Source organism: Cololabis saira, chromosome 18 (assembly GCF_033807715.1).
Source record: "Cololabis saira isolate AMF1-May2022 chromosome 18, fColSai1.1, whole genome shotgun sequence".
Lineage (NCBI taxonomy): Eukaryota > Metazoa > Chordata > Actinopteri > Beloniformes > Belonidae > Cololabis > Cololabis saira.
The window spans coordinates 18,184,294-18,201,497 of NC_084604.1; the positions used below are offsets into that span (position 1 = coordinate 18,184,294).

The 17,204-nt window shown below is 39.8% G+C and overlaps 1 protein-coding gene across 5 annotated transcripts in view; it reads right to left on the reverse strand.

The window, feature by feature from the left end:
* lama2 (laminin, alpha 2) overlaps positions 1 to 17,204 on the reverse strand; it is a 216,933-nt gene that overhangs the window by 153,735 nt on the left and 45,994 nt on the right. For all 5 annotated transcript variants that reach the window (XM_061707051.1, XM_061707050.1, XM_061707048.1 and 2 more), the window contains exons 2-3: positions 7,533 to 7,703; positions 6,161 to 6,273 (exon numbers count right to left, since the gene is read on the reverse strand). In XM_061707051.1, coding sequence (XP_061563035.1) covers positions 6,161 to 6,273; positions 7,533 to 7,703 — 284 coding nt within the window. The remainder of the gene's footprint in view (positions 1 to 6,160; positions 6,274 to 7,532; positions 7,704 to 17,204) is intronic.

Sequence of the window (17,204 nt, forward strand, 5' to 3'; positions counted from 1 at the left end):
TTAGTGAATCCGTCTCACTGACTAAACTGACACCTCAAAAGACTTCAATGGAGCTGAACAGAGCTGAAAGTATGTTTCACACCAAAGAGATGAGACAAACATTCACCAACCCATCCAACACAGTAGAGTCTTAAGAGTTAAAATGCTCTGAAGATGTGCTTATGTGAAAGTTACTGAACCCATTATGTAATTGACCAAAAATAGCATATTGAGACGTCTCTGAAGAGATGGTCACTTTCAGAGCAAACTCTGGTACGGTCGATTTGTGGTGTGAAATCTCCACAAACCTCAATTAGGGTCAACTTGGGACAGACTATGAGTTCCAGTTGTTTTTTAAACTTCTTTTTCCTCGTACTGTGCAGCACCATTTTGCAAATGGATGGAAGAAACATGCCCGGAGAGCAAAAAGGAACATGCCCAACTTATGTTAATCAAAGTTCGCCGTGGCGACCAGCTCCTTCAGTTAATCCATGCCAGAGGCACAATGGAGCAGCTGGCGAAAATGTGCAGTGTAATACCTCATTTCATATGTCGTTGCAGCATCAAATTCAGAAATTACATCCAGGATTATCTAATGCTGGGTTAGTAAAAACTACCAATTACTTTGTTAAGCTTTTTAGCATGATGAGAAAGTGGTGATCGCTAACCGTTGGCTAAGGCAACTGCCAAACAAAAGGCTAAAAGTCTGTTAACATGCTAACCATAACCTTTAAATTTTTTTGTTTTATTTTCTCCTGAATCACTCAATGTGTAACTTTCTTAGTGCATTTTTAACTTCTCGAACTTCATCCAGCAAAACCACACACACACTCTCATTATTTTCCCCCGAACTAAGAGAACTAATGTGGGGGTACGGTATCTTTGTGTTTTAACCTGCTCCACAGACAAGCATTAAGCTCACAACTGAGTGAGTACCTGTTTAAGTACGAGGATGTATTCACCCTCCGTATCACTCCAGAGCTGGATGTGAAAAAGTGTAACGTGTCTACATGTGTGTGCATGCGTGTGTGTGTGTGTGTGTGTTTGTGAGTGCGATACCATTTAAGGGTATTTAATTATTGAGGAGTCACAGAACAAAGCAGTGAAAGGTGTGATTGATGGTCTTAAAATAATTAACATGTCAGGATGGCTGCCGTTTTATTTCTTGTTTAGAAGTATAATTAAGTTCCATGTATTTGATGATTGGCAAAGACATGAAAAATGTTCACATCAGTTTGGCTTCTTCCTTCGTTTCTATTGTCGCTGTGAAATTCATTATAACAGTCTCAAGAAATAATGCAATGATCTCATTTACATAAGAATTGATATGTTTATCTTATTGAAAGTATAATTTTTAAAGACTTGAAATTTCCATATACATAAAAGCCATTTGTATTTAATAAATGTTGAATGTAGTCCAGTTATATTTCATTGGAAAAACTTTTGTTGCTCTTTTGTTCGGCATCCCTGATATGTTTCTTTCCATTTTTATCAGTCTTAACTTCTTATGCATTCAATCACTTATTTATTTCTATCACACTTTTTCTCTTCTGGCTGGTCAATCATCTGTCGTGTTTTGCCTACATTTAAAGACATGTTGGCAGTACATTGTTATGACAGCCAGATAAGGTGGGAGGGTGACGTCATACAACTAAGAAATTGCAGCTTTTCTTTCACTTCTGAACATTTTATTTACTAATATTGGTATTACTTATTATGAAAAATTATGACAAGTATTTTTGTTTTCATTAGTCATCTATATTATAGTAATATATGTTGAACTTTAATAGAGACTTTCAACTGGCTTCTCTCAATGAATCAAGGGGTTCTCATAAACGGAATGTCCCTGCCTCATTAGTTTTAATCTCATGACATCTTAATCATTATAATGCTGGAGTCTAATCTGTTTAATCACACTTCTGTGCTAAAAGTTAATGTCCTAAATTATCCCATGCCAGTACACAGCCTGTCAATCACAGAGATTCCCACCTAGCTTTCCAAATCAATAATGGGAACCCACATTTAAAGAGTGACACCCATGCAAATGAATGATTAATGCTGAAGCTGGTTTAACTAATTCCAGTGCTGCTTAAACACTTTTGGGAAGCTCTATTCCTCGGATAAAAATCACACATTCAGACAATTTACGCTACAGCATACCTAAAAATGATTAATTACTGTTACCATGAAAACAAGTATCAGCAGATCTGCCTAAGTTCCCAAGGCTCTAGGGATATCTTCGTTGACATGCCTCTGTAACGTGCACGTGATGTTTGGTGGATGGGGGATTCTAACGCTCTGAAGATATAGAGTGTAACGGTACAGATGAGGTACACACCTAGAGGAAGTGGGTTGGGAAAAAAGTGAAGTAATGAACAAAAACATAAAAAGCAGCGGCATCCGGCTGCATTTCAGTAATAGGAGACGGCAAAGCTGAGTAAAAAATTTGGAAAATGCATTCACCCATCAGAACGGGGGTCAATAACAAGCCAGTTAAAACTGTTCATTCAAACGTCTAATTATTTCACGTTTGAAATGTCAAAAAAATAGTAACTGATTTTTTTGTTTTTGTAAGACAATAACTGCAGAAAAAAAGGTTTTTATAAAAACACTGAAAAAAATTGCTAACCAACACCTAAAACATACATACTTGTTAAATTAGGCTAAAACATAACTCAGCAAAATACTACTTTAAGGGCCGTTTGGGGCCCATAAGAGCTGTGTCCTCTAAGACTTTTTGACCAACTCAAAAGCGTCTCCGGTGATAGTGCTAGATCCAGGTCCAAACAGGTTTGAACTGAACTGGCTGGCTTTTCCACTTGCTAGAGGGCACCGGAGAGCACCAACCCTACATCATTTATTACGTCACTACACTGGAAGTAGGAAATCCATAATAAGAGCATGAAATGACTCAGAATAACAACCAATAGTCGTGTTTCAATTATTCCTAGGTTTGCACTAAACCTAAATATTGCAGAGAAAAACCTGTAATGGAAATGCCTTTAATTCCAAATATCGTAAAAACCTTTATACGCTTTCATGAGGTGGTTTTGCAGACATGTTGATAATCCACTTTATCGCAAAAATGTAATGGAAACACTTTTTCCGCATTTGCACGTCTCTGGCAGCGCTGTATGTCATCAAAATTTTGTTTCCTGCTGTTTTTTGCCTCAATAATATGATATAGGTGTGCTTAAACACTACATAATCATTATGTATTACTGCATTACATAAGGGCTTTGCCGCTGAATAATCATTTGAATGATCATCTGCTGTATTCGGCTTATGTTGACTATTTTTGCAACAGCGTCCATAGCAATCGCAATTATTTGTCAAAGACTAAAGATATTTTCGTCCATCCTCTTTAAAGTCCAGCGTCGTCTCACAGGACGAGATACATAGAGTTACAAAGATACAAGAGAGAATTACATTCATAGAAAGAAAAGAAATTCAATGGAAACACAGACCCCCCGCAGCAGTACCTTTATTGTAAATTCAGAGTTTTGCTTTTCCTTTGCAAAAAAGAGGAATGAAAAAGCAACTAATGGAAATCAAATTGCGACATATGTGGGCGCTAATCCTGGCCACAAAATCCTTTTTTGAGTCCGAAATTGACTACGTGGAAGTTTCCGCCATCAACATGGACAGCGTTTATGTTTCAGGACTAAAGTAAGTCTGTTCAGAATCAGATCTTTTCTGGACAGTAGACGTATTTTTGATTGCATGGTTAAATCAGTGAGAATGCATCCAGAATTTCCTTTATGTTTTAAACTCACAGTGGTGGTTTAATTATGGTAGTTGCATAAATTTGGTTGGTTACAATCATCAAGGCTCCGTCGTGACGTAGCGGTTCTTACAGCTGGCCTAGCAAGGTTTGGGTGTTGATGGTTTGGTATGGAGGAAGAGGTGGATTCGCCCAGGATGTAAATCAAGCGACGACCGCCACTGCTCCTGGCTGTGGAACAATGGACCAGCTCTATACCCTTTCTAGGTTCCTGGAGGGTCCATGGTAGCTTCTACAAGAGGTCTAGAGATGCTTTGCAGACTTGGAAAAGACATTTCACCATGTCCCTTGGGGTATTCGCTGAGGTAATGTCCCAGGAGTATGAGATACTGGGCCCATTACTATAAGCCATTAAGTCTCGAAGTCGAGGAACAAGAGTTTTGTGTTTATTGCCAGTAGGTGGTCAGATTCATTCTGGGTATGCAGGAAATAAACAAGCAAATTTGTGCTGCATGTGTAGTGTTATGGCGCTTTTGCACTAGTATCTACTCAGCTCGGTTCTACCCGCCACGGCCCCGTCTTGCGCTTTTGCACTAGGGGCTGAGACGGGTAGAGCCGCTCCAAGCAGATACTTTTTCTGTAACCATTCTGGCGAGGTTCCAGCCGGGCTGAGCCGGGACTATTTCTGACGTCACCACCCGCCACTGATTGGTCGGGGGGGGGCGTCATCACCCTCCACGCCACTGATTGGTCGGGGGGCGGGGCCGTCAGACATTCAATCAGGAAGCGGGAGTCAGCGCGAGAGCGACTGGCGGCGATTTTATTATACAGCGCAAACGTCTGTTTGGTGATCCAACTCTGAGGTGCAGATGTTCATAAACCTGGGGGCTGAGGAAAGAATTAAAAAAGGGATGTAGACGAGCTGTTTTACTCTCAGCCGCTCGCGGCTCCAGCTGATTTCTCATAAGCGCCGATACGAACAAAGCGGTTGCGCAATCGAGTACGTCACAGCAGCTTCACCCCAACCTGCCCACTTCTCACCTGGCTGTGGAAAAACAAACGGGGACAAAAAGGGGTGGAGCCGCGCCGAGCTGCGCCGAGCTGATTAGGTACTAGTGCAAAATCACCATTACAGACTGTTCTAATCTGTTGTGATACAGAGTTGGACAAAAGGTGAGGTTCTTAGTGACCGAAAGAATGAGTTTGCTGATACAAGTGGCTAAAATGAACTAGGGTAAGAGGCTCAAATTTAGGAGGATCTCGGATTAGGCCTGCACGAAGATTAGCCAGTTGAGGTGGTTTGGGGATCTAATCAGGATGCCCCCTAGATGACTGGCTTTGAGGTGTTTCATGCATGTTCTCATAGGCCCCGAGCAATACCCAGGACACGCTTGAATGCCATAGGGAGTTCTGGGCCTCTTTGTAGCCCCCCTAACCTGGACTTGCATGACTGTTAAAGGATGGATTGACAGAACATACACAACTTATATACACAATTCAAGGAAAGTCCACCATGACAACATACAGTACAACATGTTAATGTAAATTTAAAAAGCCAATCCTGATTTTTGTTATGGAAAGATAATATTGATGAAAATCAATAACAATCTACTCAGAGAGAAAGGATAATAATAATAGGCTATCATTTGGCTGCTGAACCTTATCATAATTACATTTCTGTTAAAGCTTTCCAGGTTCATGCCATCCTATACTCTGTCTGCATGAGATTCCTCTCAGTGCTTTATTCCTTCCCTCAGTTCAAAGTGATACGATATGGGTACTGTATCCATCCGTCTACTAAGGGTGCGCCCTCAAGCTATCTTTGAGATTTCTTACATTTCCTATGTAAAATCTCCTCAGTTATTATTCATATTATCTATTATTTGTTTATAATTTAATTTAACTTTGGTAAATAAAACAAGGTCTGTATCTTCGCAAAGAATACAGTAGCAACTGTAGTGGTCTTATTTATATGCAGTTACAATGAACTTAATGAGAGATGAGTCACAGAAGTCTAACAATAAAACTGTTTTATAGAAATCTATATACTGCAAGTGTTGCTGGTGACAATGGATTACTGTTAGTATTAATTAGTTGCAATGGAGTTTAATAATGACAAATAACTAGCTACATTCTTTTCAACAATGATAAATCACAGTAATTCTGCAAAAAATATACGTTGCATACAGTAAATATCTTGTAGATGTATAGTCACGGACAGTGTAATGTTTAAGGTAAATAGTTTGGTGTAGAAAAGTTGAGGATGGTGTTCATGGAAATCAACTTATGGCACATTTATAATACTCAAGGACTTAAAGTACCTTATATCTGACCCTGATCACATTATGAGAGGTATTTTCTTGACCAGTAACAATAGTATTATTGCTTTAATCAATGTGAGAAATACTGAATGAAGACAGGCTGCAGACTAAGCTGAACGTGTGAAATCAAATGTACCTGTTTCAAATCCAGTGTAATGGTCACATAATGATTATCCATTCCATTCATGATGGAGGGACTTTGCCACCAGCGGTTGGTTCCATCTATGGCGTATTCAATAGGATGACGCTCTGCACACACACACACACACAAACAGACAATGGGAAAGATGATGTCTGCTTTATATACAGTACAGTAAAATACCTAAAAGTGATGTATGTCTTGAATTCAAATGTCAAAACCGCATTCTTCCACCTCACATAAGAGAATAAATAATACATTGCTTTTCCATCTCAGATTATTTTATTTCACCATTGAATAAAAGAAAAAACATTTTTCCAACCAGATTCTGAGTGCTGTTATTATTCCACAATATAGCTTTAAGAGAGATGCCAACTAAAACACATTATTAGTATATTATGAAGCAAACGCTGCCATTCAGTTTTCTTCAAATGAGTATGTAAGGGGTGAATCAGATGTGTGTAGGGTGTGAAAGTGCCGTCTTTAGATATGCAATGTTTTACTTTGATTGCCACCTGCCAGTCAATCATCTAGCTACCAGTGTTTAACATTTCTAAGAGTCATTGTATCTGTCACTAGCAAAATAACTCAGCTCTGCTCTTTTTGGTAAAATTCAAACTTTCTCTCCACTCTGCCTAACTGAGGATGAGAGCGTTACCATACTGCAGAATTCTGACACGGTATAAAACTATAGTTTAAAATACTAAGCCACTGCTAAAAACATAAAAAATATAAACTACTATTGGATCTCTCTCTCTCTCTCTCTCTCTCTCTCTCTCTCTCTCTCTCTCTCTCTCTCTCTCTCTCTCTCTCTCTCTCTCTCTCTCTATATATATATATATATATACGGTATATATATATATATATATATATATATATACACATATATACACACACACACACACTGTATGTACTCGCTTAAAATTATTTTTAAGCAAATTATAGATGTCTTACTGCCATAAACAAAAGCATTTTTTTCATTTTCCAGAGGAACCAGGCTGACTTTTTAACCTTGTATCCAGTATTATCATCTGTCTTTTATGATTGTCAATCTGGATGAGACTAACCAGTAAATCACTGGATACTAGATTAACTCACTGGATCTTTGGCTATTTGACTGGCTAAGGGGTTAATCAAATTGTTGATCTGTCATATTAGAACAGTCTGGGTTACTGTTTGAGTAATGACTGCAGGTTAATTTTGTATTGTCATCTTATCAAGTTATGATTGATTCCGCCTCTCACTCTGGAATTATCACCTCAGACAAAACGGTCGGTAAATATCTGTTTAATCATGCTCTAATTAATTTATCAAGCCTGACTCTGTAATCAGCCAGAAAATAAATTGTGCGTGTGTGAATCCTTCTCACCAAATGAGTTTGTACTCCTTTCATTGCAGATTCGACATTGTGGGTTTCTCACAGGCTGGCCTGGTACATGTTCCACCAGTTTACAGAACATTTCTGGACCGTTTGAACCACATGTAGCATTAGCTGATATATCCGCCATTGTAGCCAGGTTCAACACAGCTGGGAAGAGTCCTGGGAAATAGAACACAACACAAACAGTTGAAAAATGATAGATGGAGGCAAATAATCAGTATGATATTGTACATAATGATGCTGCAACTATTCTTCTATTGACATTGAGCTTACATCAGTTTTTACACTGGTTTTCTCACTGGCAGTGGCCCGAAGAGCAAATAACATCATTTGCAAAAAATACCTTCTCTTTTATTTTTAATATGACACGTGAAGACAAAACACAGTGAATTAACAGTAAGATTAGTTTCATATATGTCCTCACTAAACAAAGCAATTGTAAATCACGTTCAACTGCCAAGATGCTACAGTGTAATTAGGAACATCCAGCATGTCCTGCTTTCCATTCGAGTTTTATATATCAAATAATTAAAACCAAGTCATTTACTCTGTGCAGGTTCACGGAGAGCCAATTTACGCCTCTGTTTCTCTTGTACTGAGATTATGAGTAATTAGCCTAGAACAAGTGGGGGAGGGCAAGGGTTTTATACCTTCCAAGATATTTAATCCGCGTGTATTTTTGGTAAAATCTGGAGCAGTTAAAATCATTTACCTCTCACGGATACCAGCTGACTTTGGGCAGCTTTATAGCATCAAAAAGGCCATTCATTTGCATTGTATATGATATGTATTTGTCACGGTTTCACAGTGTAGGATAGGTGTTTTCTACTGTTTAACTGACTCTCCTATCATTCCAGATCCTTCCACCCTCATCAGCCAGAAATCCACTCATTCCCTTCACCTGTGCTTCCCCATCCAGCTCCACACCTGGTTCCCCTCATCATCAGTTCCCCTTATACACCGGCCCATTTCCACCTTCCTGTTTGCCAGATTGTCTAGATTCCTTCCTAGCTTTCCAGCGGCACTCATTCTGTCTGTTCCTGCCTGCCTGCGACTTTGCCTGATGCCCGGTTCTTGGACTTTTGCCTGCCCCTTTGGATTTGTTTGCCTGATCTGCCTGTCTGCCCGGTTTGACCCCTGCCTGCCTTTGACCCGATTAAAGCCTCTTGGACTCTGATTCTGCCTGGTGTTGTGCATTTGGGTTCTCTGTCCTTTTGAGCCGTGACAGTATTTAATGCATTATGAATGTCATTTTTGATAGAGCACACACTGGATTAATGACTAAAAGATATACACCTTCTTTAATCCAGGAAACTTGTTGGGGATCATTACTAAAGTTACCCATTGCAAATATGACTGTTTCCAATCCTATGTTGTGAAATAAAAATTCTTCATCAATGTACAATGCAATTTTTTTAAATAAAGTCAAACTCATATTTCATAAGTCCTTTACATTGAGTTGCTGGAACTTTAAGGAGAGTTGGTTCCGGTCCTTCAGTAAAAAAAAAACATTGGACATATGTGCCATTTTCAATATTTCACAGGATGTGAAGGCCCTTTACATTTCATACACTTTCTCTTTTAAGGGTAGCAATGGTTTGGAAAGAAAAAAGGAAAATAGATGTCTGGATTTTATAATAGCTGCCACGGGCCGAGAGGTGGGATACATCTTGGACATGTTGACCTTCCATTTTGAATCACCAGTTAACATAAAACGCAAAGATTTGGACAGTGTGAGGAAAACCACACAGGCTCAGGCAGAAAATGAAAACTCCACATAAACAGTGCCCAGCTGAGATTGAAAGTGAGGACCAAGCTCTGAGGCGACGGCGCTAACCAATATGTGGCACGTTCCTTTTTTAAAAAGTCTGATAGTGATTTTCCCTCCTTCTGAGACACATTAACAATATTCAAATACGTTTTGATTGTTTTCTTTTTCTAAAAACACATTTACAATAAAACCTTTACTTTTATTTAAATCTTCAAAGCTGGCCCAGATTAGAAGAAAAGGTAGTGCTCCAGGTTCCTACTATTTTCAGGACAGAAATGGCATAAGGTGCTGTTTGAGTTTTTTGTAATAAAATATGTATGTACAGTAGCTTACACTCTGAAATGTATAAGAGACAAATACCTGGATTCTTCCCAATTAACAGTGAGGAGCAATTCTTACAGTATACTTGTGAAAATATATCAATGCAGGTTATGCTTTGAGGCAGGGGTTACAATATAATCTTTATGTCCCTAATGAGCGGTGTTTGTACTTCAAATGAGAATTTCCTCTGGATTTGGATCTGCTGTTTGGTTAAAACTTCCAGTTTTGCAGGAGAAAAATGGTCATGGACAAAATGCTGAGCTCAAAGCTTAAAAACAGGAGCGTAACCAATGAGTGATGTCATGCTGGTTATGTCCATTCTCTATAAAAGGTCTGTGCACGAGTCTACTTGTAAGCAAAGGAAAGACAAAGATGACTGATCACCACACATTTATACAGACAAGTCGTCAACGCTCAAAAGCAGGATGATCAATCTGCATGTTTTGTGCCAACACAGAAAAGATGGAAAGCCACGAAATTCTGTCTGTACACCCCGCCCGGCTGAATCTTCCAGTGTCATGTGACGTCTACGAGCCGTTCAGAATCTGCGCCTATTGTTACGTAACGATAGGCGCAGATTTCCATAGCTCTGCCTCCGCTGCTGAAACCACGCCCACAACTCCACTCTTCCCAACTTCACACAATATGTTAATTGCCACACCAGAGACAATAGAACACTGGACTTAATTTATGTGAATACCAAGGACGCATACACCTCTTCACCCCTCCCCCCGTTGGGGCGCTCAGATCACAACCTGGTTCATCTGTCCCCTGCATACTTACCTCTGGTAAATAAACAACCTCCCACTGTTAAGTATTGGCACTTTCGCACTAGGACTTACTTGGCCCGACTCGGCTCGGCGCGGCTTTACACAGCTCCACACGTGTGTTTTCGCACTGCCAGGTGAGAAGTGGGGGGGTGGGGTGAAGCGGCTGTGACGTACTCGATTGCGCAGCACCTTTGTTTGTGTCGGCGCTGATGAGAAATCAGCTGGAGCCGCGAGCGGCTGAGAAAAAAACAGCCCGTCTACATCGCTTTTTTCATTTTTTCTCGACAGCCACCAGGTTTATGAACATCTGCACCTTGGATCACCAAACAGACGTTTTGCGCTTTATAATAAAATCACCGCGAGCCACGGGTCGCTCTCGCTCTGACTCCCGCTTCCTGATTCAAACGTTTGACGGCCCCGCCCCCCGACCAATCAGAGGCGTGGAGGGTGGTGACCTCAGAAATAGTCCCTGCTCAGCCCGCTATAGAACCTCACTGAAATGGTTACAGAAAAAGGTATCGGCTTGGAGCGCCTCTACCCGTCTCAGCCCTAATGCAAAAGCGCAAAACGGGTAGAACCGAGCTGAGGTGGTACTAGTGCAAAAGCGGCTTATGTGAAGTGCTGGTCTGAGGAGACCAGTATGGCACTGAGGGACAGCTTCAACACCACAGACTGGGGTGTCTTGTGTGAGCCTCACAGGGAGGACATTGACAGCCTAACAACCTGCATCACGGACTATATAAACTTCTGTGTGGAGAACACTGTTCCAACCAAGAAGGTACGGTGTTTCTCTAATAACAAACCCTGGGTGACCCCGGAACTGAAGACCCTGCTTAATGAGAAGAAGAGGATCTTCAAGTCCGGGGACAAGGATGAACTGAGGAGGGATCAGAGGGAGATGAGGAGATGAATCAGGAGAGGCAAGGACAGCTACAGGAAGAAGCTGGAGGAGCACCTCAGCGGGGGCAACGCCAGGGAGCCCTGGAGAGGCCTTAAAACCATCTCGGGCCTCTCCGGGGGCAGCGGGGAGGGGTCTGCGTCTGGGGACCATGTCTGGGCGAACGAGCTGAATCTGTTCTTTAACAGATTCGACAACGACATGTCCCGCTGGTCCTGATGGCATCTCCTCCAGGCTGCTGAGGGACTGTGCAGACCAGCTATATGCTGTGCTCCTGCACATCTTCAACCAGTTCAACAGTTAACATGATTAATTTGTCTTGTAACATAAGAAATGAAATGATGAGGAATCGGAGTAAATAACTGTGGTGTAACTGTTTAGCATTCAATTAAATCTTCCTGTGTGAATTAGTGTGAAGACGAGGTGACCCGGATCCCTCTTCAGGTGACTAAAGGCTGATTTATGGTTCCGCGTTACACCAACGCAGAGCCTACGGCGTAGGGTACGCGTCGATTTAACGCAGAACTGTAATTCAGGCTTAAGATCCCACACCGTGTCATAACTGCATGCGAGCGTCCGACTATCGCGTCGAGCTGCGTGACATTGGACGCTCTCTGTCCACACTGAAACCGTTAAACTCGCGGCCAGTTAGGACAGTCCAATACAAAAAAAATAAAGCAATGGAATTTATTTTGTCGCCGAAGCTCCCTCGCATGGGACACGCTTTGTGTACGCAGCCGGCTTTGTTCCCTCCCCTGCTACACGTCATTCAGGCAGCTAATCAGCGCAGAGCTTCATTATCATAACCTCCCCGCCCCTCAGAATCACTCACAGAAAAGAGGTTAGAAGCGGTAAAACTAGAGACATGGCCCACAGGCTGAATTTCTGTTTTATGTAGAAAAAACAAGCTTTAGATTGTTTTTAAGACATCCAAGTCCTGTTTAGAATATACATTAAATGCCATAATAGGTCCTTTAAACTGCAGTTGCTATTCATCTGCGTTATTCCCACAATAAAACCCGAAGAAAGTTCTGTGAATGAATGACAAAGTCCATGGAACTTAAAGTACTGGAATGCTCAACATACATGTGGTTTACATTTCCTGTCTGGATTATACCCACAGAAACACACACACACACCGAAATACTATGTTATGTAAGAAATCCGAAGCCCTGGTTTAAGCTGCAGCTTGCAAGCGTAAACAAAGGTATGTGCGGCTGTGAAATATCTGAGCAAAAACAAAAAATCCGGAGGGAAAACTTGGATTATAGTGGAGGAAAAAGCATAAAAAAAGCACAGAGAAGCACTTGTCATAGTGTGTGTGTGTGTTTGTGTGAGTGTATGTCCAGATGAGTCCAGCTGTTTGGCCAGATGTCCGCTTGGAAGAACTGTGTAGAACATCTGAAAAACCTAAAGTCTCACTCACTCGCGGACGGTATGTGTACACGTTCTCACATGCATACTTATAACATATATACACACTGTGTTCAACATGTGTTTTCAACCTTTGAGAAAAGATATCTGAGAACAAACCACCACTCAGGAAGCCCAGACTTCCACATGACAGATTTATCGAAAATATTTTCCAGATAACATTTTAACCCACGTCTTAATGAGTAATACAGTAAGGTATTTATGCTTTTATTACCTGCATATGTTGCAGTCTTCATCAGAGTATAATTTAACACTGTACCAATAGAAGAATAATGCATTTAATTGAATGGTTCAAGGTTTAACTTAAAACAGATGAAAATTAACAATTTTGCATTTCACTTTTTTTTCTCACTATCCCTCCTTTATTTAGTAAGGCACTAACAGATGCTGCCCTTTTTTTTAAAATTAAGCAACAGTGATGCTCATCTTTTGTTTCAAGGTGGTTATATTTTTGCTCACAATCGGAAGTTAACCAAAGATTGCAAATGATTGATGTAAAAAGAGTTCAATGTGGCCATTACAGATTCTATTGCAAGGACGAGGCATTTGAGCTGTTGTTTTATGCCAGTTTTTTTTTTTTTTTTCAGTCCCCACAAGGCGGTGTCTGCAGCTTGGATTGATCATTGGTAGCTTATTTTATGGGAAATATAGTGGGTTTAAATAAAATTGCCATTACTATTTAACCTTCTCTGGGTTTCGGCTGCCGTAGGTATATTATAAAATAGATACCTCACCCATCCTAAAAACAGCTTGGAAAACATCAACAGTCAACAACTAATGACAGATCTGCTATTCGGTGAGCTGGCTGTGAACTAAGGTAAAGGCTAGTGCAACAACAACAAAAAAATTCCTTTTGTTCCATGGTCAACTTTGTATGCTATTGCAAAATCATTAAGAACATGAATTTACATATATACTGAAAGAGAGAAAAAATCTTCCTAGTTTGTGGTCTTAGTAGTTTATAAGATTATTAATAAGAAAAAAAAGGAGCTAAAATATTGAAGCTTGGGGAGAAAAAAACTAAAAAGTACATCATGGTCTCTTAAAAATGTATCCTCCTATCGTCCAACCATCCCCGAACATCTGAACACTGCAAAACCACTTTTACAAATGTATCAGGATCTTTTCAGTTTCATCTATTCAATGTGCGATTTCTTTTTCAATACCTAAAGATTTTTACACTGATATTTGCTAAACCTCTCAAAGACGCCTGTCAGCGGAGGGTGAGATCAAGTCTTCACTGCACAATCACAGAGGCAAGAAAAAGATATGCCATCTATTTGTCATGTGGCCAACACAAAAAAATCCACACTTTAGCCTTAATTAAGACCTTACTGCAATAGTTATTTTCATGGCTTAATCTTTATAAATATCTTCTCAACACCATTGCCTGGAAAGCAGTCCAACACTCCCTGTTTTGATTCCAGTTTGGACTAGAAGACTTCCATGGGAAAATATATAATTTTTAGAAGTGTTAAGTTAAATCCTTTGTTTTATCCACTGAAACACACTTTGCTTTAATGGATCGCAATGATGGGAATAAAGCAAACCACTGTTTCTACTCTTAAGATTTAATATGTCCTTATTCAAAATATTTTTGATTGTGAAAAAAACAACCTAAAAACTATAACACTTCAGTTTGTGGACTTACATGATTGGATTTGCCAGTATTGATTTATTCAATAGGCTCCCAGTGAGAAAACAGAAATTGTCCAGAGAGCTATATTAATCACTGATTCTGATAAAAATGTCTTTAAAAAATTGATATATGAACAGAAATGATTAAATCAGAGCAGATATGATACAGATAAAATAAACCAATATCTTACTTTGACTAATTAATTCAGTTATCATGTAAAAAACAGAAACAACTTTAAAGCATCCTCCTTTCATGAAGCACAGGAAGCAGCAAGAAAAACAGCATTTTACATAAAATGTACATGTGTTCTCAGTGTTGGCATTGGCTGTCATAGCCACTTTTAGCATCAAACTTATTTCTTGGAAGAATCTGATAATGTGCAAGACTCTGGCTTCAGCTAACGATAAGATTTTTTTCTCTGCAGCTTTTCATGTTGAACAATAAAGGTGAGATAACAGAGAAAAGGGGAGTCTTAGCTAAAGTCTGGGTTTCACATTTCAGCTTCACTGAATGACACAATGATACAATGATTGTGTGCCTGTGGGTGTGTGGCTCCCACACACATACCTACTCAGGTTCTTCATCTTTCATTCTCTTCTCTCCGCTCTGATAACCATGGTAACCTGTCTTTCTGTCTGCTTGGGTAACTGTCTGGCTGTTGGCATTTCTAGACTCCATCTATGCTCTGTTAACTAGATATCTCAGAGGAATTACTGCCATAAAGCATCAAAATAGTGATACTTTCAATATATTCAATCCAATTGCACCAAATCCAGTTACAAAGGAATCCCACTCCTCTGTGGAGCAGCTCTATACCCCTCACTAGGGTCCTAAACGGGGTATAGAGACCTTGAGAAGTGTCCCTTGGAGGTCCCTTTGACTGTGCTCCTTGGACACAGTCCACAGTCCACAGTGGGGGGGCGGCGCTCCGGGACCCCAGGCAGCACAGGGTACCAGCTTGCTGTTATGGGCTACTCAGTGCCTGTACAAACAGAGCAAGAGTTTGGTTTGCATTGCCAATGGTAAATCGAATAGTGTGGACTGCCATTTTTCACAGATTCTGTCCCTAACTTTTACAAACAGAATTTCTAAAATCCGGCTTGATGAGAGAAACTATTTCACCTATTTCAACTGATCTCAGTTCTGTCATGGTAGTCATAGTTTAATAACGTGTCCATGAAATGTTTTATTTTCAGTCTTCTAGCAAAGGTTTAATAGCCAGGATTTACTTTCAATAAGCTGCTGTTAATAACTTTTATAATGTAGGAATTTAGGTAGTTGAAATTCAAAGGGGACAATGTTATTGCGGACACATTTTGGTTTTAAGACAAAAATAAGGAGAAAAAAGAAAGTAAGATTTGCAACAGAATAGTGGAGGGTAATGACCCTAATAAACTCTAATTGTGTCATGAAAATAACAAAAATAGATAATTACGTTTTTTTATTGTTTGAATGACAAACATGAAATCAGAAAATTGCTTTTGCAAATAAACAAAACCAAAACAGCCCTTATTATTTTCAATACTTTGTCAAACAGCTGGAGAGGTAAGAAATTCATCACAAACTATTGTTAACCAGTGGTTTATCTCATAAAATAATTTTATCATAAAGTTCGGCTTCAAATAATGAAGTATGGATTAAAATAAGTATAATAAATGCTACTCATCCAGACTGCGACCTCTGGGTTTCTTTCGTTTTATGCCACATCTTCTTCTTTCTTTTTCTTTGCTTGCATGTTTGGGTTCTCCTCCACGTCTGCTTACACCTTAAGTATTTTTTTTAATGCTAATAAATGTCCTTTTCTTTAAAATTTGAAAAGGCCTACCCGTCTTTGTCTGTGAAGCTGCATTTGAGTCCTCCACCCAACATCACTCTGAAAACCCAAGACAATAAGTCGTCAGTATATCTACATTATGAAATAAATCTAAGAAGAAACCATCCACATTGACCGGATTTCCACAGGCTTAGGGTGACAGCATATTTTTTTCATCCTATAAAGGTTTCTTATTACATTAGGAATAAAACTTTATTTGCTTTTTCCGTCATGGTAGAAGATGACTCCGCACCGCTTGCCTTGCTGTTTGTGTGTGTGTGTGTGCTTCTGAGAGTGTGTGATGGATGTGTTATTGTTGAGTTTTGAGGCTAGATGTATGCTTGATGGAATAAAAAGAAGGTTGAAAAAGACAACATCATTTCTCTCCCTGTATCCCTCTGTAACTTTCTATCAGTCCCTCCATCCTGAGCGGTTGGGCTGGGTGAGAGAGATATGGCGGAAGAAAAAGATAAAAAGATTGATGCAGAGCGAGAGATGGGCGGAGAGAGAGAAGCACAGACTTGTTTAAAAGGGTAAGGGCCAGGAGAGGAGTGAGGGATAGGCTACCAAAGTCCTGTAAACTCCCCCTCACACATATACACACACAAATATTTACATAGTGAGGGGTATATGTGCAACAGAGGGAGGCAAAATAATAATAAAAAACACACACACACACACACATCCAACTTTATCCCATGTAGACACTCGCAGAATATCCATTCACAACAAAGTTATGGACACACAAGACACACATACAGTAGTAATATAGCCCATACACACTTAACTTTTCCAGCCTTACAGTAAAAACAACATAAGACACTAACCAGCAGTGGAGTGAATCAGAGCTTTATAACGATTTGTATTGCAATAAAAAAAAAAGGATAAGGAAAAAATCTGTTTTGTTAGCCGAGTTGGGCTCTTATTACTCGAAGATTCATGTTTCTTCTCCCTTTTAGCTTTGTACAGAAATCTAGGAAATGGAATTTTAAAAGTTTAACAAGGACATGAAAA